The sequence below is a fragment of the Micrasema longulum genome, unplaced genomic scaffold (genome assembly GCF_059751315.1).
Source record: "Micrasema longulum isolate JH-2025_06_02 unplaced genomic scaffold, ASM5975131v1 h1tg000654l, whole genome shotgun sequence".
Lineage (NCBI taxonomy): Eukaryota > Metazoa > Arthropoda > Insecta > Trichoptera > Brachycentridae > Micrasema > Micrasema longulum.
In genome coordinates, this window is record NW_028277850.1 from 252,591 (window position 1) to 278,825 (window position 26,235).

Sequence of the window (26,235 nt, forward strand, 5' to 3'; positions counted from 1 at the left end):
ACTAGCAGATATTATGCTGATGCTTATACATCTAAAACATCAGCATCGTTACCTTTCCGCATCTAATGGTGCATAGGGCACTGCATTGGTACACCAATCACAGCGTATCTTGATCATTTTTTTGTTAGGTCTACTTAGACCAACAACTTTGTCCAGGGACTATGAAATATTCTAGCGTAAAAACACCCTTTTAAATAAATATTTCAAATCAACCATGTCGGGAATCGAACCCGAGACCTCTTGCATGGTAGGCAAACGCCCTGACCATTACACCACGAGGCCGACATTTAATTCACTGTTTTAAAAATATATAATTTGAAAAGAATTTATGTGTGCGCCCAGGCGGTTTCTGAACTCACTAACCGAGCGTGCACCAATCCCTTTCTCGGAAAGGCTATTTTATTGCTCCACAACTCCGTTTGTCAGGAAGTTCTTCCTGTGGTTGGATTTGAAGGAGGTAAGGGATTAATTTTAGTGTATGACCTCTGAGATGGCGGTTATTATTCATAGCAAGCATTGATTTCAACTTCGATACATTGTATTGCTTTGAGATTTTGAATGTTTAAATTGAGTCACCACGCTGCCTTTGCTCTTCCTGTAAACTCAAACCAAGCTGCCTTGAGCGGTCCTCATGTGCTAATATTAAAGAAACTACCATTTTTTATGTGAACCCAGTGTCCCACAAATAAAGTTGCAACCCTCAAAAAGTTATCGTGTTACAAATGGCGCCTAACGGGGAGCACCGTTTGTATCAAAGAGCCATTGAGTGTTACACAAGGTTTTTTTTTTTTTGGTCTCCTGTAAAATTTGTTACTAATCTTTCCCTCATTAAGCATCCAAAAATTACACACGATCCAAACGGGGGACCAAACGACCCCAGCTTTGAGGTGTTTATGACCGTGCAATAATTTATTCTTGTTTTCGCGTACTGACATTTTTTTACACATTCGTGTATTTTATTAATTTTTGTTAGTTTGCTGAATCCTTACGTACATGAAGTAAAATCCACCATTGTATTAATTACGTCTTTTTTTTGTTTTAATATTTAAAAAAAAAACTATTTAAAAACAAAAACAGGAAAATGCTTCTTTCTATTAATTTCACAATTACAAAAAATATACGGCAAATAGCTTTAATAATACTTGAGTTATCGAATTAAAATCGGTCTATGGGGGATTCGAATCCCCCCCTTTGGTCTGGCTAGGTTAAGCCTGTTTTTGCCGTGTACCCTTCAATTTATTTGGTCATTATATTATATGATGCTAGATTTCCAACCGCCGATGCGCTCTGTAGCTGCAGGACATGTAATCTAGATTCTACCTGTAAACATGATTTTTTAAAAATAAAAACATTTCTTAGTCATTGAACTTTATTACAACAAAGAGGGAAAACATTTTTGAAAAGAGAATATGGAAGTCTAGGTGGACTGTCATTCATTATTCTGCCTATGTCATAACATCCACATTTCCTTGACTCTTTCATCTGTTGATTTTAGTGAAGTAAAAGAGCTGAAACCTTTTCTGATGTGGGAGAGATTCAACTGGTTGAATTATTTCACCTTCTAGGGCAATGCCAGAAAATACTTTAAAAAATATACTAATTTTTATGCCAGTTGATTGAATCAACCATATTTTGAGTATGCCCAAATGTTTTTAGACAAGGCGGGGGAAATGTTTTTGAGAAGAAATATGGAAGTCTATTTTTTTATATTTTTTGCACCACAACAGGCAAGGAGGCCCAATTACAGTGGTGAATTACATCACATAACACCCAGGCTTGAAAAAAATCATATGGAATTTTTGTGTTCTCACTGGGAATCGAACCCAGAACCTTCCGTGCGTGAGTCAAGCGTCTTGACCACTACTCCACGGATGCCGCCAAGTCTAGGCATTTATAGGGCTTATGACCCGTCATTGGCTGGTTTCTGGCGACTGGATGTTGCAATAAATTTCAATGTTAATAACTCCGCGGTGTAAAGGCCAAGACACTTATGCACGGATGGTTCTGGGTTCAATTCTCGGTGAGAACATGAAAATTTAATGTGATTTTTCTCAAGCCTGGGTCTTCTGTGCTGTAATTGATCCTCCTGGCCTATTGTGGCTCAAAAAAAACTATCTTAGGGGTGAAATCCAGCCTTGTCTACGAACATTTGGACATACTCGAAATATTATTGACTTGGTCATCATAAAAACAAACATTATTACTTTATGCATTGTTAAATTAGTGTCTGAAAAAAAATTGCAATTTGATCTCAATATCGAGGCTTTACTGACAAAATGCATTGTCATTTAAACAGGTTGCGAGATAATCGCATTTAAAGCTTTGAAAGAGTAATCTTTATTCTAGGCATAGCATGAAATTTGAAATAATGAAGACTGTTGACTCGATGCATTCTGTCAGGATAACCTCGATATATATACTCTATATAATACTTTGGTCATGACTATATAAACTGTTCTTATGCTATAATTATGAATAATCCCTATTTTAAGACTGATATAAATAGTTTAATGATAATTGTAACAATATCAATTTTTTGTAATTTAATAGCAACGTATGTGACTTACATAAAATAAAATATACATATCTGCCAATAATCCGTGTTTTATTTATATAATATTGGTTACGCGTGAATGTTTACTGCCATTTATATGTTTTGGTTGTCGGCTTTTCCCTGAGAAGTAGGAACCCGAGCAGCCTGGCAGTACCTACCGCATTGCGACAATTCACAAATAACATATTCAAATATAAACTGACATTTGTATTTTTCCTGAAAAACAAATGTCTTCTGTGATCTGCACGATAAACAAACAATGAAAAATATTATTCCTACCGCTATCATATAAAGGTACCGCTAAAGTGTCAGCATTATTATCATCACCGCATCCAATATCCAAAAATCCTGATACACAAAGCCGAATAAAGAAAGAACCTAACATCCGCATCATCCCCGCAAATAATATCTGGTGGAGCAAGGGGGAACACTTCAACACAGGTCAGTGGATTTCCATTGTATATTATGTGGCAGTAAATGTCCTTAGTAATGTGTGTTGGCTGACCTTGTTGGACCATCTTGGATTAGTTCATGCGCTCTCTAAGCTATCGAGGAAATCTCTTTCGAGCCTCTCTCTCGCGTCACCAAATATTATAGTCTAGGTCATGAAATGTCATTGCTGTGCGAGGACTCACCTTGCGAGAATGTCTTCGACTCGGGGGAGTCAAATGGGGATTTGCGACTGTCGTTTTAAAGATCTCAAGAGAATGTATGAAAAAATTTAATCAAAACATTTTTTATATCCAATTTCCTGTACCGCTGAACTTCCCGCATTTTGTAGAAGAGGCCATGTAATGATAGCATTACTTGTTTATATCTGTTTACTGGGAATAATGACGAGCAATATTTCTTTACTGCCAAAATGAATAACGCATAGATCAAAGAGTTTCCAACTCCAATATATCCAATTTCCCGTAGCACTGAACTTCCTTACAGTTTGACAGTACGATGCTCCCGAGCAATTAACTTCCCTACGCTGCAGCGGAGATACACTGAACAAAGGATCTAACCCTTCGGACTGGAATGAATTCCCATGAATATAATAACTATTTTGTATTATTTATGTACTAAAGAAATCATTTGAAAATTTTAAAAAATATTTTATGTTTTAGAAATTATTTGACGTTCATTTTTAAAGAACACTGGCTCTCAAACTGAAAATAAATTGACAAAATGAATTTTAGAGAAATATGTTTAAAACTTAACTTGAATATCGTTAAGAAGGGTGACGGAAATTCTATATAAAAGTAGTGAACCAACCGAGAGTTTCTAGCAATTAAATCAAAACAGCCAATAGTAATTTAAATTCTGATCATGGGGTCACAGCGTCAGTGCCGGCAGTGGGAGTGACGACAAATACGAATCAAGTCAAAATAGGGTTGATGAATATAAAGATTCCACGGTAGTTTGTTTAATATTTAGTATCCAAGTGATTAAAGATTTGAGATTTTTATAGCTTTGTCGGTAGAATCCGAAGAACTTAATATCCAGAAAGGATCATTCCCTTTTCCACTTCGGCTGCCTTTTCTTTGCTGACTAGAATCTCCGCCAGAGCAAGACCGAAAGCAAACGCAGTTCCCGGACCCTGGAAAAACAATACGTGTTATAATCAGAGGTAAAATGGTTTTAATAAAATAAATAAAACACTTTACACCATACTATGAAGAGAGGAGAGGGGGTAGGAAGGAAAGAAAAAGGATGTTTTTAACCCCTAATTCTTTTTTTTTCCTCCTACCGGTTTCAAAGCAAACAAGCTTCTTTGTCAAGGTTTACGTAATAGATTAAGTTTTTCTACTGACATTTCTTGGTGGAACTGCATTTTAATTTATTTAATTTTCAGGCGTTGCTTAGTATGTAGGTGAAATAATTCAATCAGATGAATCTCACCCGCATAAAGGTTTCAGCTCTTTAACTTCACAAACATCAACAGATGAAAGAATTGAAGGAATATAGATGTTCAAATATGGGCCGGATGGTGAATGTCACAGTATTTAAAGTGGCCACTTAAATCAGCAAATGACAGGTAGGTAAACGCGCTGACCACTACGCCATGATAAGAACTTTCTGAATACACCTCATATAAACCAAAATATTAATCTAATGCACTGTGAAATATGAACAGAATCTAAACAGTATGCAATCGGTATATTTTTTTAATAAGATCTCTATGGCAAGCCATGTTGAATTTCTCGGTAACTCTTTAAAATATAAATAATGTTGAAATATATTTATTTTTTATTCCTTACCCGACTGGTGACAATGTTTCCGTCTACGACGACCTTTTGTCCTTCTACGTAGGTATACTGTCCACCGGCCTCCATCGTAGCCTTAGTACTGGGATACGAGGTGACCTGCTTCCCCAGCCCGATACTATGCGCCTTCAAGGCAGTGGGGGCTGCAAAAAAAAATATGCCATTACTAAGTACGCCAATTAACAGTAAAATTCTGCAGTGGAAGTGGTAAAGAAATTGTGATAGAGCGGAGTTAGATTAAAGAGAATATTTAAGAAAAATGACATGAAATAAAGATTGTCGGATGGATGGATGGAATGAACAAAAAGACTTTGATTCAAAGACCAATAGCGCAATAGCTAATCAATTGAACATTATTATATAGAAAGCAGATAGCCATAGAAAAAAGCATCTGAGATTGTTATCTACTATTGCACTTTTGTGAAAAGATGGAATAATCACGACAATTATAATGCTTTTTTACTTTGACAATTGATAAATAATGCATACATTCGTTTTTTCATAATCCAAAAAATAATTTAATTATGTGTTTGGCCCGTTTTCATGATTTTTAAAGTCTGGCTGACCACACAACCTTAGATGTGCATTTTGAAAACCGCCAGCCCCAGTAAAACTCTAATGTATGTTATTTTTAAGGATATAATATGTATACATAGAAAATTATTATAATAGAAAGTAGAAAGACACAATGGTATATAGTAGACTTTGTGGGAGTGGAAGCGGGAGAGAGAAGTTTACACTTGAATTAGATTAAGTAATGGTTTGAAAGAAGACAACTTGTTATCAAAGAAATCAAGACTGGTATGTTTGTTGGCAGACCTAAGAATTCTGGGCATAGGGGAATGAAAACAATAGCTAGTTCTATGGTCGGTATGAAAGAGTAAGTTTTGTCTGAGGTTTCTAGTTGGGATATTTAATTTTATCGAGCTCAGTAGTTTAGGATCAAAGAGTGAGTTGAGAATTTTAAATAGGACTAGAAGGTCGGATTTATTTAGACGGTCTTGAAGAGAAGATATATTTAAGCTAGTTTCTAACTCATTATACGTATATTGATCTTTGGATAAGCCCAACCTCCAGCCTATCTTTCTTAAAAATCAATGTTGAACTGATTCAATATTCTTGATGTGAACATCATAATATGGAGACCAGATAACAGAGGAATACTCCAGGTGCGGGCGAACAAGGGAACAGAAGAGTTTTAAGGGTATTGATATTTTTGAAGTCAGTTGTGCTTCTGTTATCGTGACAAGATATAAACTATTTATTTGGAGACCTGTTATATGGAGATCCGATAACAGAAGTACTATATGATAAAAAAATAGCAACCCCAGATTCCTTAAACGCATAATAACTGGTGACGAGATGTGGATTTACAAGTTTGATGCGCCGACTGAACAACGATCTTTCGAATGGTGCTTTAAAAATGAGCCAAAATGGAAAAAACCACGTAAAACTCGTTTGAAAATTAAAGTTTTGTTGACTGTATTCTTCGATATTCGTGGTGTAGTGCACTATGAATTCCTTCCATACGGTCAAACGGTCAATAAAGAATACTATTTAGACGTTTTGTGCCATCTGCGTGAAGCAACTTGTAAGGAAAGGCCCGATATGTGGAAGGACGATTTGTGGATTTTACACCACGATAATGCGCCATCTCATACAGCATTGATTGTTTCGGGGTTTTTGGTCAAAAATTCGACTAATCTGATGCAGCCAAGCACCGTATTCTCCAGACCAGGCTGCGTCTGACTTTTTTCTTTTCCCAAGACTAAAATTGTCATTACAAGGAACACGCTTCGAGACGATTGATGCCATAAAAGAGAATTCGGTGTGAGAGCTAAAGGCCATATCTTTGCAGGCCTATGAAAAGAGCACGGACAATTGGATTGGGCGTTGGCATCAATGTATCGTCGCAGATGGCGAGTATTTTGAAGGAGATAATAAAGAAATTTATTAAAAATTACAATTTTACGTGTTTTTGACTAATTCCCGTATATTTTTGATCATAAGGTATTGAACATATTATTCCATATTTATATATTAGGGTACTTAATTGTAATAAATCACCTTATTCATTTGTTATAATAACTTTTAAAATAATTTAATTATGAGTTGGAGGAGTTTTGGTGACTTTTTTAAGTCTGGCTGAGAAAACAACCTAAAATATGCATCATAAAAAAGCCAGATCTTTTTTTGAATGATGTCTCATTCGGACTTGGAATGTATGAGGTGACATTCCGTATCAAAACATATATTTTTTTTACGGGTATTTTTAAATTAATGAATTTATAAAATTAAAATACTTACGCATTTATCCCCTTTCATTTATTTAAGATAACTAGATTTCTGGTCTTCTGAATAAAAAATAAAATCAAAACAATTACGCCGTTTCCTTGTAAAGGTGAGAGATTATTTTTGTGAAAATCCACCTCAAGGGCGCTGTACAATAAACATCCTAACACGTCTTGCAGCGTCTTGCTCATTGGTGGTTGGGATCCTAGTTCTTAATTTCCAATTATATTAATTTTTGACAGAAAAATTTCTTGCTAAAAACCAAAAGCTTTTCTGCGCATTTGTCGATCTGCAAAAAGCGTTTGATAGAGTTGACAGAGAAAAATTATGGAAGGTGTTATCGGAGTACGGAGTAAGCGTAAATCTAACACGTGCTATTGCTTCTCTGTATAAAGACAGCACAGCATGTGTTAGGGTAAATGGATCATACACATCGTGGTTTGACATTCATAAAGGAGTGAAGCAGGGATGTGTTATGTCACCATGGCTGTTCAACGTGTATATCGATAACTGCATGAAAGAACTGAAAGGCTTAAGAATGGGAGCAAAAATGGGTGATTTAAAAGTCAATTGTCTTTTGTATGCTGACGATGCTGTACTCCTTGCTAATAACAAAGAGGAACTGCAATTCTTGGTAACAAAGGTCTACGATGTATGCAAGAGAAGCGATTTGCTGATGAATGTCGATAAATCGAATGTGATGGTTTTTGAAAGAAATGAAAGTATGACTAAATGTGAAATCACTGTGAATGGAGTTATACTAAAACAAGTAGAGGAATTTGTGTATCTGGGAAGTATGTTCACTAGGGATGGAATGACTGAGAAAGATATTGAAAGGAGGGTGAGTGCCGGGAACAGAGTGAACGGTGCACTTAAATCGACCTTGGCAAATAAATGGTTGTCACAAGAGGCAAAATTGGCAGTTCACAACGGAGTCCTGGTCCCATCCCTGATGTATGGGAGCGAAGTATGGACTTGGTAAAACAGGGATGAAAGTAAGCTGAATGCTGTCGAAATGCGATCTCTCAGGTGAATGTGTGGTAAAACTATGTACGATAGATGCACAAATGTTGAGATCCGTACATTATGTAAGGCTGAGACAAGCATTATCGACAAAATCAAGAAAGGAGCTCTGCGCTGGTTTGGACATGTAGAACGAATGGACAGCGAGAGAACGGCTAAGAATATTTACAATGCGAATGTTGATGGATGCAGAAATAGAGGAAGACCGAGAAAGACATGGCATGACCAAATCCAACAAATACTTAAAGATGGACATGTCAAAAGTCGGAATAATCGGCGCGCGTGCATGAGAAGATGTATGAATGTAGAGGAAGCGAGATCTGTATGCAAAGATAGAGTGTTGTGGCGTTCTATCCTCTCTGCCTACCCTTACGGGGAAACGGCGTGATGGTTTGTTTGTTTGTTTGTTTTGTAGGAGCTAGATTACAACATGTCTTGTAGTATAGAGCGCAAGGACGTTTAGAAATCTAGCCTCCATTTATACTTCACAAAAAATGACTAAGAGAAGAAATAGAATCTAGATTACATGACTGTCTTAGAACGGGGTAAATAACCCTAGTTAGACATTCAAAGCAACTTTACATAAATTATAATTTTGTGTTTGTAATATAATGATAATAAAAAAAATAAAAAAAATAAATGTCCTGCAGCTACAGATCACATTTGCGGTTGAAAATCATGTATATCGATGTTTAAAGAATTAACATAGAAGTAAAAAAAGGTCAATGTTTCAATACACCGGAAGCATAGATAGAAAAGATAGAACGCCATATCACTCTGTCATTGCATACAGATCTTGCTTTCACTACATTCATACATCTTTTCATGCATAGGTGCAGATTTTCGACAGGCCCATCTTAAAGTGTTTGTTGAATGTGGTCATGCCACATCTTTCGCAGTCTTCCTAGATTTCTGCATCCATCAACATTTACATCGTAAGTCATTTTAGCCGTTATTTCGCTGTCCATTCATTCTATGTCCAAACCAACGCAAAACTCCTTTCTTGATTTTGTCAATGATGAAAAATTGATCTTCTGTAAGGAAAACTAATAATTTATTAAATGAATTTACCAGCACAGATGGCAGCTACAATTCTTCCCGAGGATTCCTGTTCCTTGAGCAACTGGCCAACTGTGGAGTTACAGGCTAGTTTTTCAGAGCCGCCCAGTCCTCCAGGAAGAATTACCTGAAGATATTCAATTTGTCAATGGGATATCAGAAATGTCTTCGTCGTTGCAGCTCTATCCGCGCCCTATGGCACTCCAATAGGGAAATATCACATATGAATTTAGAATAATTAATTGTATTTTAAAAATCAATATAGATATTGTGGAGAAATGTTTTTTTTCATAAATGTAAAAAATAAATTTAATAAAAATACGTTGCTCGAAAAATGCGACGTGTTTGGCCTTGGTTGTTGTGACGTCAAGATTCGTGATAATGTTCTAAACAAATTTCAATGGCCAGGAACAAATAAACATGAATTGTAACGTATTAGGGGCGTGGCCAATGGAATGACCATTTTTGCGGGAATTCAGAATTACAAATTTGAAAATATTTTTTATTCTATTAATAATTAGCAAAAAAATATTTTTTTTACTGGGCAGTATTACTATTTTAATGACTTGGCTGCCCGAAAACGGATGATGACAGTCAAACAGTATACTTTGACGGAGGTGTTCAGCAAGCAATGACTTTAATTTACAGTACGGTATACATCACTGGCGGATCCTGACCGAAAACATTGGCAGAGCATTTCTTTACATTTTGTCAACTTGTATATTATTCAGTTCAACAATATTATAATAATATGATAGGTCTGATGTGATAAACGAGCAATAGTATGACAGCCCGCGCATCGGAACTCTCTAGTTCATAGAAGCGTCTCTACGCTAAATGCGCCCAACATAATACGCACGTTATAGTTAACTGAATCAACTAAATTCGTACTAATATCATGTCATTACGCATGTTCAAAGTGACATTACAAACGAACTTCAAATCTGCGCATGCGTTGGCAATGCCCGGAATATGTGTATTATCTTCTCCCTCTAACGCACGATTCACCGGTATAAAGCGTTGTATATCTCGCTCAAATGACGATTTTAGGAAATATGGTTTATAATTTATACAAATTCAGGGTAATGAATTGTGCAAAACAGAACATGCACGAGGACGATTGAGAATGCGTAGACAAGATGAGAAAATCGTCCGCTAGATCTTTTGGCGCTAGTATTGAATATTACGATGTTTACGAGTATAATATTGCAACGAATCCCTGTTTCTTTGTACTTACCTATAACATATTTTAGTATCAATAAAATTACTCATTTATTTACGCATATTTTTACTTGGCAGTGCACTGTACTTATGCACATACTAAGGAACCGCCTCTGGTATACGTACTGTACTAATGTACAGCACTTTTAACTACGCTTAACATGTAAAATTGTTGCCCTTTCATTTAATTAATTAAAAGCTCATTTTTCTTTTCAATCATTCATTTTTATTTTCAACAGACATTCAGTAATAATTGAAATACACAATTTTTTTGGAAAAAATCCAATTATCCGAATTTTTGACTATCCGAATCGGGTCCGGTCCCAATTGATTCGTATAATTGGAGTTCTACTGTACCCCATTATTATAAAATTGTTTTGTTTTCCTTTACATTCTGCATTGGATAGACTCATCTATAACGATTTTGACATCCGAATATTGTAAAATAATTATTCCTTACAGCGTCATAGATCCTGGTGTTGGAGAGGGCTTGTTCCAGGGAGATATCCGGCATCAGAACGACTTGGCGAGAACACTTCACAGCGCCCGCACCATCCACTCCCGCTAGAGTTACACTCACCTGAAATAGTTTCACAATTCAGTTTTTTTTTTCGAAATAATTAACTCGCTAAGAAATAATTCAGTCAGATGAATCTCAACCGCATCAATAAAGGTTTCAGCTCTTTTACTTTACTAAATTTATTGTTTAGAAATGTCAATAATTTGTTTACATTTTAATAATAATTAGATTTAAGTTATTATTAGGACATTCATATATCTGTACCTTAGAGGCAGACGGAAGCAAATCCAAATGTCAAATGTTCAACACAAGCCTAAAGAATCTACTTTATCTAAGTGATTTCTAATAATTTATAGCATTAATTTGTATTTTCAGTATCTAAATACATTGGTTCTTTCATTATAAGACTTATATTTCTTGAAAATAATGGACATGATCATAAACTGGATACGAAAATCGAAATGTTATTTCATCAAATTCTAGATTTGCATCCGCCTGCCTCTGAGGTACAGATATTAGAACATTCATATATTATGTTTGCACTATTTTAAAACTAAATAAAAATAAAATAAAACCAACAGATAAAAAATTGAAGAGAAAAGGATGGTTAAAAATACGTAGAATGTTACACAGCATGTAAAATTATCACTTTAACAAACCAATGACAGGCTAGAAGTCTTGTTAATGTCCATTTTCCTTCACAAAGTTCTCAATCTAAATAAAATAAAATTTTAACCAAAAGATTAATTTTTTTATATCTGTGATTTTCAAAAATGATCAGGAAAGTTGCAATAAGACTCAATTTTAAGACTTTAATCCACAAACAAAAAATGTATTTTTTGTCCAATAACTAATTACCATTTTAAATGACGCTGTTTTTTTATCTTACTTTCTATGTCAATTTACTGAAATAAAAACGGTGTTTTTACATAAGTCTCTGGACTGGCACCTGAAGCGTAAGACTCATCATCTTACCTTCATGTAACAAAAATAATCAAGGTAAGCTGCGATTGGTGTACAAATGCAGTGCTCTATGCACTATTAGGTGCGGAAAGGGGACATATCATTTAGTTAAATTTATACTTTGTTATTTATTTGCAGTGTTTTTTTAACGAATGTAATCGCATCGATTGCGTAAATTTACGACAAAAAATATATTGTATGGGTAACTTACGCCGGCTCTTCGTAATACATCGACAGATATTACTGTTTCCATTTCTTCGGCCCCTTCGGCCAACAAAACAAGAGCGGTTTTAGACATGTTCGAAGCACAGACGCTGAAATTTACTCGCGGACAAAATATTCCTTGACTTCTTTTGGTCAAAAACGCAGGCCGGAATATCCAAAACACACCGGAAAATCGCCGGAACATCAAATTTGAAGGTTATTCAAGTTATAAATATCACAGATTACTAATACTAATAAATATCACAAACGTCACTTAGAAATAGACAAAAATAATTGCCATATAGAAAAATCTACTTTTACCGACTTTCATATATTTAAAAATTTAACAGCTATAAAATCTTGTTGAAAAAAAGGAACATAGGTTTTCTTTTAGTTTCTATGGTCAAATCTCAAATCGAAAACTGTCAAGTAATCTTGTGAGTTGTGAATTTGTAATTCCTTCACGTTTGTATTGTGTTTATTAAATTTCTACTTTAATTACTCCAAAATGAGTGAAAAGCCTAAAGTTGATCTTGGTCTATTGGAAGAAGATGATGAATTCGAAGAATTTCCCGCTGAAAGTAAGTGCTATAATATTTTTGTCACAACCTTTTTTTACTGTTTTAGTTATATTTTACAGACATGTTATGCTATGTACCGTTTAAAAAAAAAAGAATCATACATTTTACGTATCTGAATGGCTTCGATGGTTTAATAGGAATTTTCATCGCTGTATTGAACGACCTTTGTAAATTTCATTTATCTTTTAAGATTGGGGCACTGAGGATGGAGACGATGAAGACGTATCTGTGTGGGAAGACAATTGGGAAGATGACAATATCCAGGATGATTTTAACCAGCAGCTCAGAGCTCAGTTGGAGAAGCAGAAGATGCAAACGGGATAAAAAGGAATCTCTTACGAAATAAATATTGTATGCCTGCTGAGAACTGTGTAACATGACTGAATGTTTGAAAATTACTTTTTGCAAATATATTTTATGATTTAATCTACACGCCTTGTTATTTTATGTAAATTATTATTATCAATAATTAATAATAATACACTAGCAGCTATAAAGCTGATGTGTGTATATCAAGTGTACATTATAAATTGGTGTGTGGATCTAGGCGGTTTTTGAACACGTTAATTGAACTAGCACCAATCACTTTCTCCGGAAGGCCATTCCATTTCTCCACAACTTGGTTTGTCAGGAAGTTCATCCCGGGGTTTGTTGAGAAAGAGGTAGTGTTGAGTTTCAATGAATGACCTCTGAGATGGCGGTTTTCATTCATAGTGAACATTGATTTCAACAACTTGTTGAATAATTTATATGCATTTTTTAAACTGATGCGCCTGGAATATGCTAAAATTATTCTGCTAGGCAGATTTCGACATCCTCTTCAGGGACAATAACGTTTTTGCTCTTCAAAATGGCTGATTTAAACAGTGTATTTCTGGGGGTGTGATATTACTACAGCGATGGAGATCGTCTTCGAGTATGTATGTTGATTGGCAAAAACAACATATCTACAGTATCTGCTTACCCAATACCCACGTACCCCCACGATATTCCACGATAGTTTCTCCCTCTCTTCTTAACAATAAACTAATAAATCGAACAACGGTTTTTCTGTGGACATTACGTGATTTGAACACTGACAGCAGAGAAAAGTAAAAGTTTAAACTGAGCTACTGTACAAATATCTTTGATAGTGGATGGAAGATGATTCCACGGTCGAGCCGCATGGACACTATATGAGTTAGAGAAGAAAGAGGAATTGTGATGCATTAAGAGGGTGCTTTGAGGATAAGAACGCAGAGGTAAACCATGAACTGATAAGTGTTGAAATTTTCACTGAGTTATATATGAGCATTAGGACTAAGTTTGATAAATACATTTGTCTACAATAAAAGAAAGAAGTTCAGACAATGATGGAAATATTTATTGTTCTGTAAACATTGTAAAGGTAAAATACATGAATAATTTGCAAATATTTGCTGGACTGTTATAATATATTTTAGTAGTATACTGAATTAATTCACTTATCAACTAATCTGCTTAAACTGCATCTGTCCTTCCCACGTTCTGGCAATTCTCAATTTGGAAAATAAATGCAGTACCTACTTTGAAACCAATAAAAAATAAACTATTATAAAATAATGTATAGATAATTATCGCGACTTTTGCTTTAATTCAGCAGAAAAAATCAGTTCAAACTATTTTCCTCTCTTTTTAATTATTGCTGTATGATTTATGGTTAAAGAAATAAACTTTTTTTTAAATAGAAAAAATAGGGTTATACAATTTTGGATGATTTAAAAAAAAAAGTTAGTAAGTTGTAGGCTGAATTACTTAACATGAAGCTTGGAGGGCAAGAAATAATCTATGGGGATCCGTCACAAAAGATCTACACAGGTCGCAGTGACATCAGAAGCTTATATAGCACTGACTCGTATTTCTCAGAATAAGAATAAACATGACGTTTTAAAAATGTAGCAGACAGATTTTTCTCATTTAATGTATCTGATGCTGATTTTATTATAATTTAGTTTTATTGGCATTTGATTTAATTTGACTATTCAAATCCAGGGGTGTTATTCTGAATCTTCCCAAAGGAGTAGAGAGTGGTTCATTTGTGATTTTTGCATGCGACTACACTTTTCTTCGTATGTGACCACACGTATAAAACTTGGCATATAAAACTTTTTAAAAAATTGAAAAAACTAATTGGTTTGGTCAATTCAAGCTAATGAAGAAGTTGGAAAGAAAAAATGTTTCCTGAAGTGCAGTAAAAACTTTATGTATGGCGAAGTTTCTCTGAAATGTATGAAAAAATTGATAAAAATGATTTTGATAAAAGTGAATTACTTTGAACGATGTCACTAGTTTTCCGAAATCAACCAATGACGGAGTGTTGTAACACATTTCTTTAAAGGGCATAGCGCTGATAATAAGATTCATAAAAATACTTTTTTTTTTAATTTTGGCCTAGTTTAAAAAAAAAAAAAAGGTGTTTGTATTTATTTGACGTTTAAATTTCTGTCTGGCCATATATGAAGCAAAGTGTAGTCACATGCAAAAAGTAAAAATCCACAAATGAACCACTCTCATTACCATCTAAACTCCGATAGAAATTTCATATCTGACAGAGAGGTTTCAGACTAGATAACTTGCGAAACATAGCTGTCCGTTCCACTAAATTTAAACAATTTAAACGGCTTGGATATTTGAAAAAAGTATTAGGTGTTAACTTTTTTTTTCAAATTTATAAATGAGAACCAAAATTAAAAGAAAATAGTAAAGGTATACGCCATTCGAAAGAAAATTTTCTGCCCTACAAGATATTGTGTTTGCTTATACGTTACATGTATTATTTTATTTTATTACAAGCATTCAAAATGGAATATGAAGTAGATGAAAGTAAGCCTTTTAGATAACTTTTTCTCTTCGCGTTTAATCGAGGGAATAAAGGAAAATACACTATTGACTAATTTGTTGTAATACAATGAAGGAAAATTATCAGGGTCGGTATTAAATAAGAACGCTTCGTCCGTTTTCTTTCCAAATGAAAAGAACAGGAAGACAAATTAGTCAATAATGTATGAAACTGTATTTTCTCGATTGAACACGAACAGAAGGTGTCGAAAATGGTCACTTTTGTCTACTTGACATTCCATTTTGAAGGCTTGTAATAAAATAAGTATGTATGTAATGTAAAAGCAAACAATAATGACGGATACCATTTACCATTTCGTTTTACTCAATAAGGCTCATTTTTTTATTAAAAAAAATAAAATACACAACTTATGTTAACTTCCAATGTAATAAAGCAAATATGCACTGGATATAATCACACCAGCATGGGCTGGTATTATATGGACATTTATTAAAATTATACAGCATCAACATGTGCTTTTAAAAAAAAAAATCCATCAAGATTTGCTCAGAACATGCCAAAGAAAGAGGCACTTATTTCTTAATTCTTGTAATATTATTGCTTCATATTCTGTCTTTACAGTCGCCGACAGTTGCTTTAACATTATGTTTATTTACAATGGTATACATTGAGGTTATGTTGACACGAAATTCTCCCATTTCAATGTTGCCGTCAGAAATAAATCTCTCGCAATCTTTTCATCGACATTCACAGCACTAATTAATTTAAATATATCTTTAACGAGAAGCTAAAACGTGCTACAATTGATCAGTATTTAGGATTCACGAGTGCGTAGATAAATTAATATCGTGCATAAAGTTGTGAATTATCTATGGATTATCAAATACAGAATTGAGATTTTTTCTTGACAACATTTTAATGTTCGACTGTTATCAACACGTTGATTTATGCATTTTTCAATATCAGGAATAAATACGATAGACTTAGAATAAGGACCTTACAGCTTCTAAAGAGTTTAATCAAATAACTTAGCACCTATCGTATTAATTAATACATTTTGTATCAAAATTAAATGCATAGAAGCCGAATACAAATTAACAACATGTAATTTTAAACCCACGCATGCATTTTATAATATTTTAATTTTCTGGCACAAATTACGTACAAAATAAAAATAATAAAGTACAATTTATTAAATACATCATTATGGCAACATGATTTCAAAATAAACAAAAGAATCTCGCATTCTTTTCCAATTCAAAATGGCGAGCGAATTTCACATAACAATTTTTATTGGCACTTTTAGTTTTTTTTATGCTCGATTTTAAGCAATGGATGCATGGGTTTATGTATGACTCATTACACTTAGGCCCTAACTAAAGCGCTTCCAAAAAGACCCCCTTTGTGGTGTAAAAATAACATTAAATCAAGTATACAATGTGGTCAGTCTTAAAAACAATGAGTATTGTAAAAATAAAACTATTTTCTATGGTAATCTATTTGTTTGACAGTTTCTTTAATTTAAAACTAAGGTTATTCTGTATAATGAAGTAAATTGTCTATGGACAATAGGGTATTACATATTTAATGAAAAAAATTGTATGCCAAAAAACATTTTGAAATTTCCTTCAAGTGTGTCCAAACTTTGTAGACTAATACTAGAATTTTACTCTCTCGGGATTTCATCCAAATAGAACAGTATCTCAACAGAAATGAAGAAGTCGTCATTGATAGATAGCTCAGCTGAGACAAAGGAATTATTAAGGAATGTGAAAATCCAAACGCTAACAGGGCTTATGACCTGCCATTGGCTGGTTTGAGTGATCGCATCTCGACTTCTATCGTACATAGTTTTGCGGATTTGAACAGCATTCAACAAACTTTCATACTTATTTTTCCAATTCCATACTTCACATTCACAAAGTTCATCACCAGGAATCCATTGTAAATGGCTAATTTCGCCCCCTGTGATGAATATTTAATTGCCAAGGTTGATTTTAGAACACCGGTCACCCTATTCCCGGAACTCAACCAACTTTCAATATCTTTCAGAGTCTTTTCATCCCCAGTAAACATACTTCCCAGATACACAAATTCCTCTACTTTTTTCAGGATAATTATTAATAATCAGATATCCATTCACAGTGATCTCATATGTAGTTTACACATAGGTTTCTTTAAAAAAAACAATCACATTCGATTTATCAAAATTCATCAGCAAATCGCTCTCCTTGCATACATCGTAAGCCCCACGAATGCTTGTATTTTCCCATTCCTTAATGATCCCTTTGTATCTGCTGAGAATCAGTCTTTCAAATCATTCTGTTTGAATTGAAATTTTCTATTCTACAAATTTTTAAAAGACAGTTTAATGTAATTCTTAACATTTTTTTTTTAAACATTTTTATAAAGATGTTGATATTTGTTTTTACTTGCGTACAATGAGGAAGTTCAGCGCTACAAGAAATTGGATACAAAAAATGTTTTTTTACATGTGGGAAAAATTAGACCATTTAATTATATGGTGAAGTTTTGCAAAAATATATGAAAAATTGATAAAATCGATTTCAATAAAAATGAATGTCTTTCAACTACGTCGCAGGTTCTTGTGAATAAACCAATCAATTATAGTGTTGTGAGAGATTTCCGGTTTCTGGGTAGCCATTTCTTTTCAACATTTAGTGTATTTTAACAGCTCGGGGTTTCTACTTTTAAATGGCAGCATAACTCATCCACGATGACTCGTGACGTCACAGGCGGAATAATTTCAAAATCAAAAAACTTCAAAAATTCATAGCGACGATAATACGATACGTTAAGTTTGAAAGAAACAAATATTTTTTTAAAAACCACTGATCTTCTTCATTGTAACAAATCAAGATTTTTAACAAATTAATTAATTTATTTACAGAGAGAAACATTTAAATTTATCTTGATTTCTGACACCATATACCCTATTGATTATGATGTATTTACAAAAAAATATATTATTGTCTATGGTTACTTTGTTTACTAAAAGGGGGGGGGTCTCTTTTCTTTTGGTAAAAGTATAATCCCATACAAGTAATATCTGCTAACATTATTCTATCGGTACACCAACTTATCACAGTTTAATCCAAAATTATATGATACATTAAATAAGTCAAATTGATTCGATGGCAACTCAGATGGGGTGGCAACACAATATAAAGTAGTGTGAACTAACCCCTACAAAACTATTTGTGCACACATGCGTGTACAGGTAAACAAGATGGCAGCCAGAGGAGGCCATGAAAGTGGTTTTATTACCAAATATTAAAAAAAAATGTATATTATTTTTTTATAATTCTCCACGGTTATAATTTTGATACAAAGTATGAACAAAATTTCTTGATTTAGCATCGTATTACTAATTATATATTTCTCCATGTCCAGGCGGATGAAGAATACAGATCTGTGTTTGTAATAGAACCAGAACCCTAGATGAGTTTTTTCGACTCAATGGCCAAACTTAAGAGAAAAAAGTTCATTTTAGAAATAATACAATAGAGAAATATCACTATTTTATTTACAATTTTAAATCAGTAAGGGTATATAAAATGCTGTTGAGTAAAAAAAAAAATTACTACTTATTAGTAGCATAAAAAAATATATTTTTAAATTTATAATTTTGAATTTCCGCAAAAACGGTCCATTGCATTGGCCACGCCCCTAATATGTCACGATTCAAGTTCATTTTCAATTCGGTTCCTGACTGCTCAAATTTTTATGCCACGATTTGCGTAAATTTTGAACTTTGTTTGTGACCATTTAAATAAAACATTGAAATCGCAAATCATAGAACAAAGAAATCACAAATCTTGAGGTCATAATTATCAAGGCCAAAAATGCCGTGTTTTTGTAGGGACTTATTTTTTAACAATTTCTTTTTAAAAGTTATGTATGAAAACATTTCTCCACAATATCCATATTGATTTTGAAAATACAATTAATTTTTCTAAATCCATTTCATATTTTTTTTTCGGTAATTCATAATATGTGATATTTCCCTATCAAAGCACAAAGTTTTATTGATACTTTGTATCAAAATTATTAGTTTAGTTTTACAGGCATTATATGTTTTAAAAAAATAGATTGGCACTGTAAAATATAAAAAATATCTATGAAAAAATTAGAGTAAAAATTTATCTGTGGAAATGATTTTTGAAATTTTGAATTTGTATTCTGAAAATACCATCCGAGTTTGACAGCTCGCAATAAAGGAGAATTGCTGCAAAGCTTTCATGAAAAAAAAACCCTACTTAAATATAATTGTATACCACACAACGGCAACATTAACCTCACAAACAGAAGACAATCGACTTAGATTAGACTTAATATTAAACATTTGTCTCTAAATAATATTATGACACATTTAAAGCAGACATTGAAATCCGCTAATGACTTGCAATCTGAGAATACTCATAAAGACTCATTTGGATTATGAAATAATTCACTATTCGTTCACATGTTCATTTTATGAAATTATTATTAAAAGTTAACATAAACAATAATAATAATAATTGAAATATTAGCTGAGATTGATTAATTATGAGAAAAGAGAATACAGATTTTGTTTCTTTATAAATTGCCCTAACTTCACATCAAATGCAAATAAATCAGCGAGAGATAAATTGCTGCAACTTCACACCAAATGCAAATATACTCATCAGCAATGGACAATCTGCTCATACTTCACACTGAACAAATCTGGCATTTGATTATTGAAATTATTCAATTACCAAAATTTATTGCATTAATTTTAAAGTTAGTTTTTTTTCCGTAATCCAAATGAGTTTTTAAGGAGATAGATTCCTTGGAAGCACCTTTTCCGGATTTCATAAAAAGCTAAATTATAACTATGGTCAAATAAACACATTTGTACAAGAGATATACGCAGCTGTCAACTAGAGATCCGGTCAAAAGGAATCTTTCACAGTGGATTATTATTCTGAAATGGTTGACTACTTCTATATGTTCTAAGGCAGGCTACAAAATCAATGTTGTCAAAACAGGCTAGAGAATTCGGCCCTATGGATCACATAAACTGTTAAAAATAATATTATTTTGTGGAATTATTAATCCCGGTATTCGGTATATCAAGTATTTTTTTGAGAATGCTGCGCTATAACAATTGATATTAAGGCTGTAGTCTGATAAAAAGTAAGGAAATCATAAAATTTTTTCCTTTTTCAAATGCCGTTCTTTTAAAACCGCGCAATTCGAGGTACTTCTAGTCCAAAATAAACCGTATTTTGCGAACGATAAGACACATCGGACCATAAGACACGCCCCAATTTTTGGCTAAATTTTCATAGTAAAAAAGTGCATCTTATGGTCAGAAAAACATGGCAATCAAAAGTTTTATATAATTAAAATATAATTACTTTTTGAGAGGCTAAATTTAGTCTGGAATTTAAGAAGAATACGACAAAATTGAAGTGATTAATTATGCTTGTATTTCTTTTGAAAAATAGAAAATAAAGTATTTCCTTTGATAACTTTCTTGATCAACTTATTATCATTAAATCATTATAACAAATTTTACCTAGATACCTTGTCTTTATGCGAGTACCAATGTACCTAAGTTTGGCCTAAATTTCAAGAGGCGTAATCTGCTGGTTAGAACCCCTTAGTCAAATAAAACTTTTATTAAAAAATTACTGTTTGTATCTAATGTTTATATAATTTTTTTAATGGCAGGATTTTGAAAGAACGGCGTTTTAAATGGCAAAATTGTATAATTTCCTTACATTTTATTAGATTACAGCCTTAAACGAGCACAAAACAATATAATTTTGTAAATGCAGCATAAAAAGTTTTAATTTTCACTGTTCTCTTTTGAGACGGTATATTGAGAAGCGTCTGCCATAGACAAAAAGTTGACAGAAGATATTTGCAGCCCGACTTAGAACTCTAACTCTATACACTAAAATGGCGACTATCTATCATACGCATAATTTAAAAAGGGAAGAAAACTGGTATTTATCCAAATCCAAAATGCCTACGATCTAATTTGAAACTAATTTTGAAAAGATCAGCGTTTTACAATAATACATACATAGAAAATTACTATAGAAATGTCTCATGCATTACGTATTTCCGTTTTCTTAATTTTAATATACATTATAGTTTTTTATCATAGTCACACTGGCTTATTCAACGTTATAACAACCTCTTTGAAAATATAAATACATACATACAACATATCCTAAAATTACATACATTGATTATACTATACGAGGTATATCCAGAAAGCTCCGTTTGACTGGTTAAGAAAAAAATCTTCAGACCTTAAACAAATTTTCTGCACAACTCCACCATACTGTAGGCACTTCTCATAATGCGGCATAAGCTTTTGTTTCCGTCTTTATTTTTTTAAGGAGACGCCCACTTTGTTTGACATCACGACCTTCATTGAACTGTCGCCTTAAAATTGAATCACATTGCACGTTTAGAACGAAAATGACTCAATTATCAAAAAACTTGAAATAAGTTAAGATCATAAAACGACTTCAAAGAACATTCTATATCTTTCTGTATTCAAAAAAATACAACATTCGAGTGGGAATAGGACAAAACTGTTACATCGGTCTCTTTGTTACTCAGAGAATTTAGGTTCCGTGTCAGTACGGAAGCGACGCTATTAGTGTTGTGTTTACATTGCTGTGTGAAGGACGCAACGCAGACAAACATATGGTGAGCGAAAGCCGGTTGAGTCAATATTTTTCCGATACAAACGGCATGTTAACTTTATTAAAAAAAAATATTAAAACAACCGATTTAGCTTTGTGATTGTTTCGTTCCGACTTACCGATAATCTTAGTGACTTATTTAAGTTTATGTCATTTCGTGAATAAATATAAACATGTGTTTGGTGGCCTGATCTGACCTAATAAAAATTATGTCATGAGGTCTTATTTATCAAAGTGCATTTGTTTGTTTGTTTTTTTTCAATCTAATAATGACTAATGATTAAATAAATGTCTTGTTTAAACTTATATAATACATTAATAATTTATTTTTATGACACTCTTTTTTCATAGATTCATAGCTGAATGCCTTCGGTATAATTTTTAACTCAAAATTTGGTGCTTACTTCGAAAAATATAAAACAATCGACGAAAGAACACGAAGGTGTCACAATTTACATTCTTCTTTTGCAGTTTCCCGTTTTGAGTTGATTCGTTTTCGTCCTAAAGGTGCGACATATTTTCCGTACACCATGGACTGGTCCAATGTTTTTCGCATTGAGGAAACAAATGACTGACCTTATCCGAGCGGCGGGATTTTCAATTTTATTCGGAATTTCAAACAAGCACCACGAAGCTGACTCAAAATGGCGTCGACTCCTTCTCAATAGGTCAGGGTTAGAACCACGCATGCGCCAAACTGCGATGGCAAGACATACAAACGGAAAGTACTTTCTGGATATACCTCGTATGTGACAGAATGGAGGAAAATATACAGCGAAATGTCATATTTCGTCATTTTTTATCTTAAGTATGGTGTGGTGACGGTTTGGAGGTGAAACCGTCAAAAATTGACAGGAAAATACAGTTAGACAACTTCATGACATAATGACACCGTAACATAATTTAAATTCACAAATAATCGTTGCGCAGCGCACATTTTTAATATAGTATCTTTTAATAATCTATCGTATACAGAGATACGTGTTTTGAAAAACACGCTTAAACATCGACATGACACTTTGTTTTATGTTTTTATCTATGAACACAAAAAACATTTTCATATTTATAACCAATATTGTTCAGTTTTCGATCATTAGTATAATAAATCAATTTGTGGTATGTGATAAGACTGTAATTTTTTCAATGATTATTTCACTGTGAAGTATCGTGAAATATTGAAGGTCTCTAAGAAAAGTTTTGCAAGAGAAAATTTGTTTTTAAAAAAACAATATGACTGTTCTAACATTTGTCGACTGACAATAAATCACGAAGGTAAATGAATAATTTATAAACTATCGAATGTTTGAAATGTTCGCGGACACTTTCTTCTCATATAAGCCACTCATGGACATATCATATCTTTTTTGGAACATTTTACTTCCGATTGGACCGTTTGAAGTATATCTTATTTGACTAACATACTGGGACACTTATACTGGTGACTGTTTTTATAGGAACACAATATCTCCTCCTACCATATTGTGGAGGGCATCACCAACAGCCGTGAGGTTGGCAGAGCCAAACACCGCTTTGGCCCGCGACGCGTAATCCGCTGCAACGTCAGCTCGGACAAGATATTAAACGTCGTGCATCGGAAGAACATTCACATTTTATCTTGGTATTTCGTGTCGCCCGGCCACCAGCTCCCCGCCAGTGTTCGGTATTGTAAATTCCTTTTGTACAAAATAAAAGGATGTAACCCGTGTGTAACTGCTTAATTAATAACTTCAATTGTAATCTATCTTTCTCGTTTAACCTCAAATCAACTCACGTCCTATAAAATAATTACTTTGGTTTCACGTAGGCTACAGCTGTCTTTTCACTAACAACATCTTTTGGATTCCTAAAAGAGAAACAAGATTTCGATGGCTATTACAGCCATAACCGCGAACTAGTCAAAGAAATTATGTTCAATTTATAATTTTACGGTCTGTGTTTGGGATGAGGATACATATCGATGATTCGGGGACCGTGTGAGTTGGAGTACTCTCTTATGGTTGAGAGGGTTCAGAAGAAATTTCTTCGGTTTCTCTACATGACAGAGTGCGAACATTATCCACGGCTTTATCCCACTGAGTTTCTCCAGGGCATTCTTGGCTACAACAGTTTGAAGACCAGAAGGAATGTGTATTTAACTACCTATTTCTTTAGATTTTTGGGCAGTATTATTGACAACCCTGAAATTATGCGGAGCATTAGCTTTTATGTTCTGGATAATTCCGCCAACATAGACTGTTTCACATCCCAATATACAGGACCAAGTGTTGGAAGGGCTATCTCTAGGTTGAATAATATTACTTTGGACATTGACATTTTTCAAGTCTCCGAGGGAGTTTTTCATTAAAAGATTCTAATACTTTTTTACATATTATTCTCCTTACGTGTTATTTTTATATATTGTACTTAATTTTACTGACTTTTAAAAAAAAAGTTTCTATGTGTATGAATTAAGATACCCTATTTTGTAATGTACATACATATGAATAAATTGAAATCTGAATCACAGACGAGTGTTCTTGATTTGATAGCTACTCTCGGGTATAAATCCTGACAAAGGAAATCGAGTCGAGATAAATCCGTCTTGCGGTCTACTGGCTAGTGTTCCGGCTCGATGAACCAAGGCTTGAAGGATGATAATGATCTGGCTCGAAGGCCCAGCAATCAGTTTGCCCAGAATGACAGTGCTTTGTGTCAGAATGGGTTAGTCAGCATTCTTGAAAAGTCAACGTCTTTAACACAGGAGTGTTCATATAGCTCCCATTGATATTTTAGTACATGACAGATTATAATTATAAGATTCTAAATTACCATTGAGACGTGGCGTAAATGAAAAAGACCAATTTAATGTTGCAATACTTTTCTTAGGCACCCTCGATATGGACAATTCTTCAGAAATGGTTTGTATACTCGTAAAAATGCTTGATTAAATAATGTTTTTTGAGTATTGAATCTTAGACAGAGAAAAAATCGCTGTTGAACTTAGAGCTGAACGAAATGATTTTACAATAAAAACACACACAAATATCGCAGCAGATACAGCGAATCTTAATTTAAACAGATTCGCAGAAATAACAGATAAAATTATATTTTTGGATAGGTTATTTTGAGAAATTAAAATGTTCATCCTAATACAATCAAAATAAAATAGCAATTAAGGCGGATTTAAGTACATATTTAAAAAGTTAAAGTGGCTTCATAATAACAGCTTTACCCCCACATACCGCATCTGAGACTTGACGTCTTGAGTCTTGACTTGAGTCTCCGACGGTGCGCACATGCAAAGAAAAATTACTAGAAAAGGAGCTCTCTGGAATCTGGTAGCAGGAAAGTAATTCAGAAGTCCATAATATGTACTTCATTGGATTGTGTAAAACAGGGAAGTGAATTATTCACTTGGATTAAATTGATTGGACATAATAATTTTCCGAAATGATTAACAAAACTTATTAAGGCATAAAATTCTTTTTGAAAGCAACCAGATCTGTATATCCGGCAGGACCTATATAAGGGCCACGGATAGTAGCGAAAAGCTCCGTTCGATATTCATAGAAAAGGGGGAAAGAACAAGACCACTTGATGCGTGTAAACGAAAATATAAAAAACAAATAGTTTTTCATTTAATTTCCACGACCCGATAAATAGGTTTTAAAATAACAGTAAAAAATATTGTTGACTTAGTTGAACTGTGCAGAAGAATAAAATAAAAAGTACACTTCCTCAGCATTGAAAAAATATTTGAACCATTACAAATTAAATATACAAAATACAACTTTGAGTAAACGATTTAAGGCAGTAAATATACATTTAGTTTACAAATATAATAACATCAGTTGAGATACTAAAGTAGTATATTGAGGTATTTTTTACGTATACATGTTATTTTTATTGAGTAGTAATTAATTAGACATGCAGTTTTATACATGCGTGTTTTTACATCTGCGTAAATTTTTTATGATGTGAATAATTGAAATGGCACGATTCATTGGTACCAGTGAAAAATCAAAAAAATCTTATTTTTAAGCAAACGGACCATTT

General features: G+C 33.4%; 2 protein-coding genes across 2 annotated transcripts; one reads left to right on the top strand and one right to left on the bottom strand.

Annotated features, from left to right (window-relative positions):
• Nucleotides 1-1,351: 1,351 nt before the first annotated feature.
• On the bottom strand, nt 1,352-12,347 carry LOC148279884 (protein dj-1beta-like). Its single transcript, XM_088229252.1, has 5 exons — nt 12,096-12,347; nt 10,862-10,981; nt 9,193-9,307; nt 4,801-4,949; nt 1,352-4,139 (listed from the first exon to the last, which is right to left on the bottom strand). The coding sequence occupies exons 1-5, from the start codon at nt 12,291-12,293 to the stop codon at nt 4,035-4,037; spliced, it is 687 nt and encodes a 228-aa protein (XP_088085378.1). The 5' UTR covers nt 12,294-12,347; the 3' UTR covers nt 1,352-4,034.
• Nucleotides 12,348-12,500: 153 nt separating this feature from the next.
• On the top strand, nt 12,501-13,097 carry Sem1 (Suppressor of exocyst mutations 1). Its single transcript, XM_088229253.1, has 2 exons — nt 12,501-12,669; nt 12,860-13,097. Exons 1-2 carry the CDS (start codon nt 12,597-12,599, stop codon nt 12,991-12,993), a joined length of 207 nt encoding a protein of 68 aa, XP_088085379.1. The 5' UTR covers nt 12,501-12,596; the 3' UTR covers nt 12,994-13,097.
• Nucleotides 13,098-26,235: the final 13,138 nt, after the last annotated feature.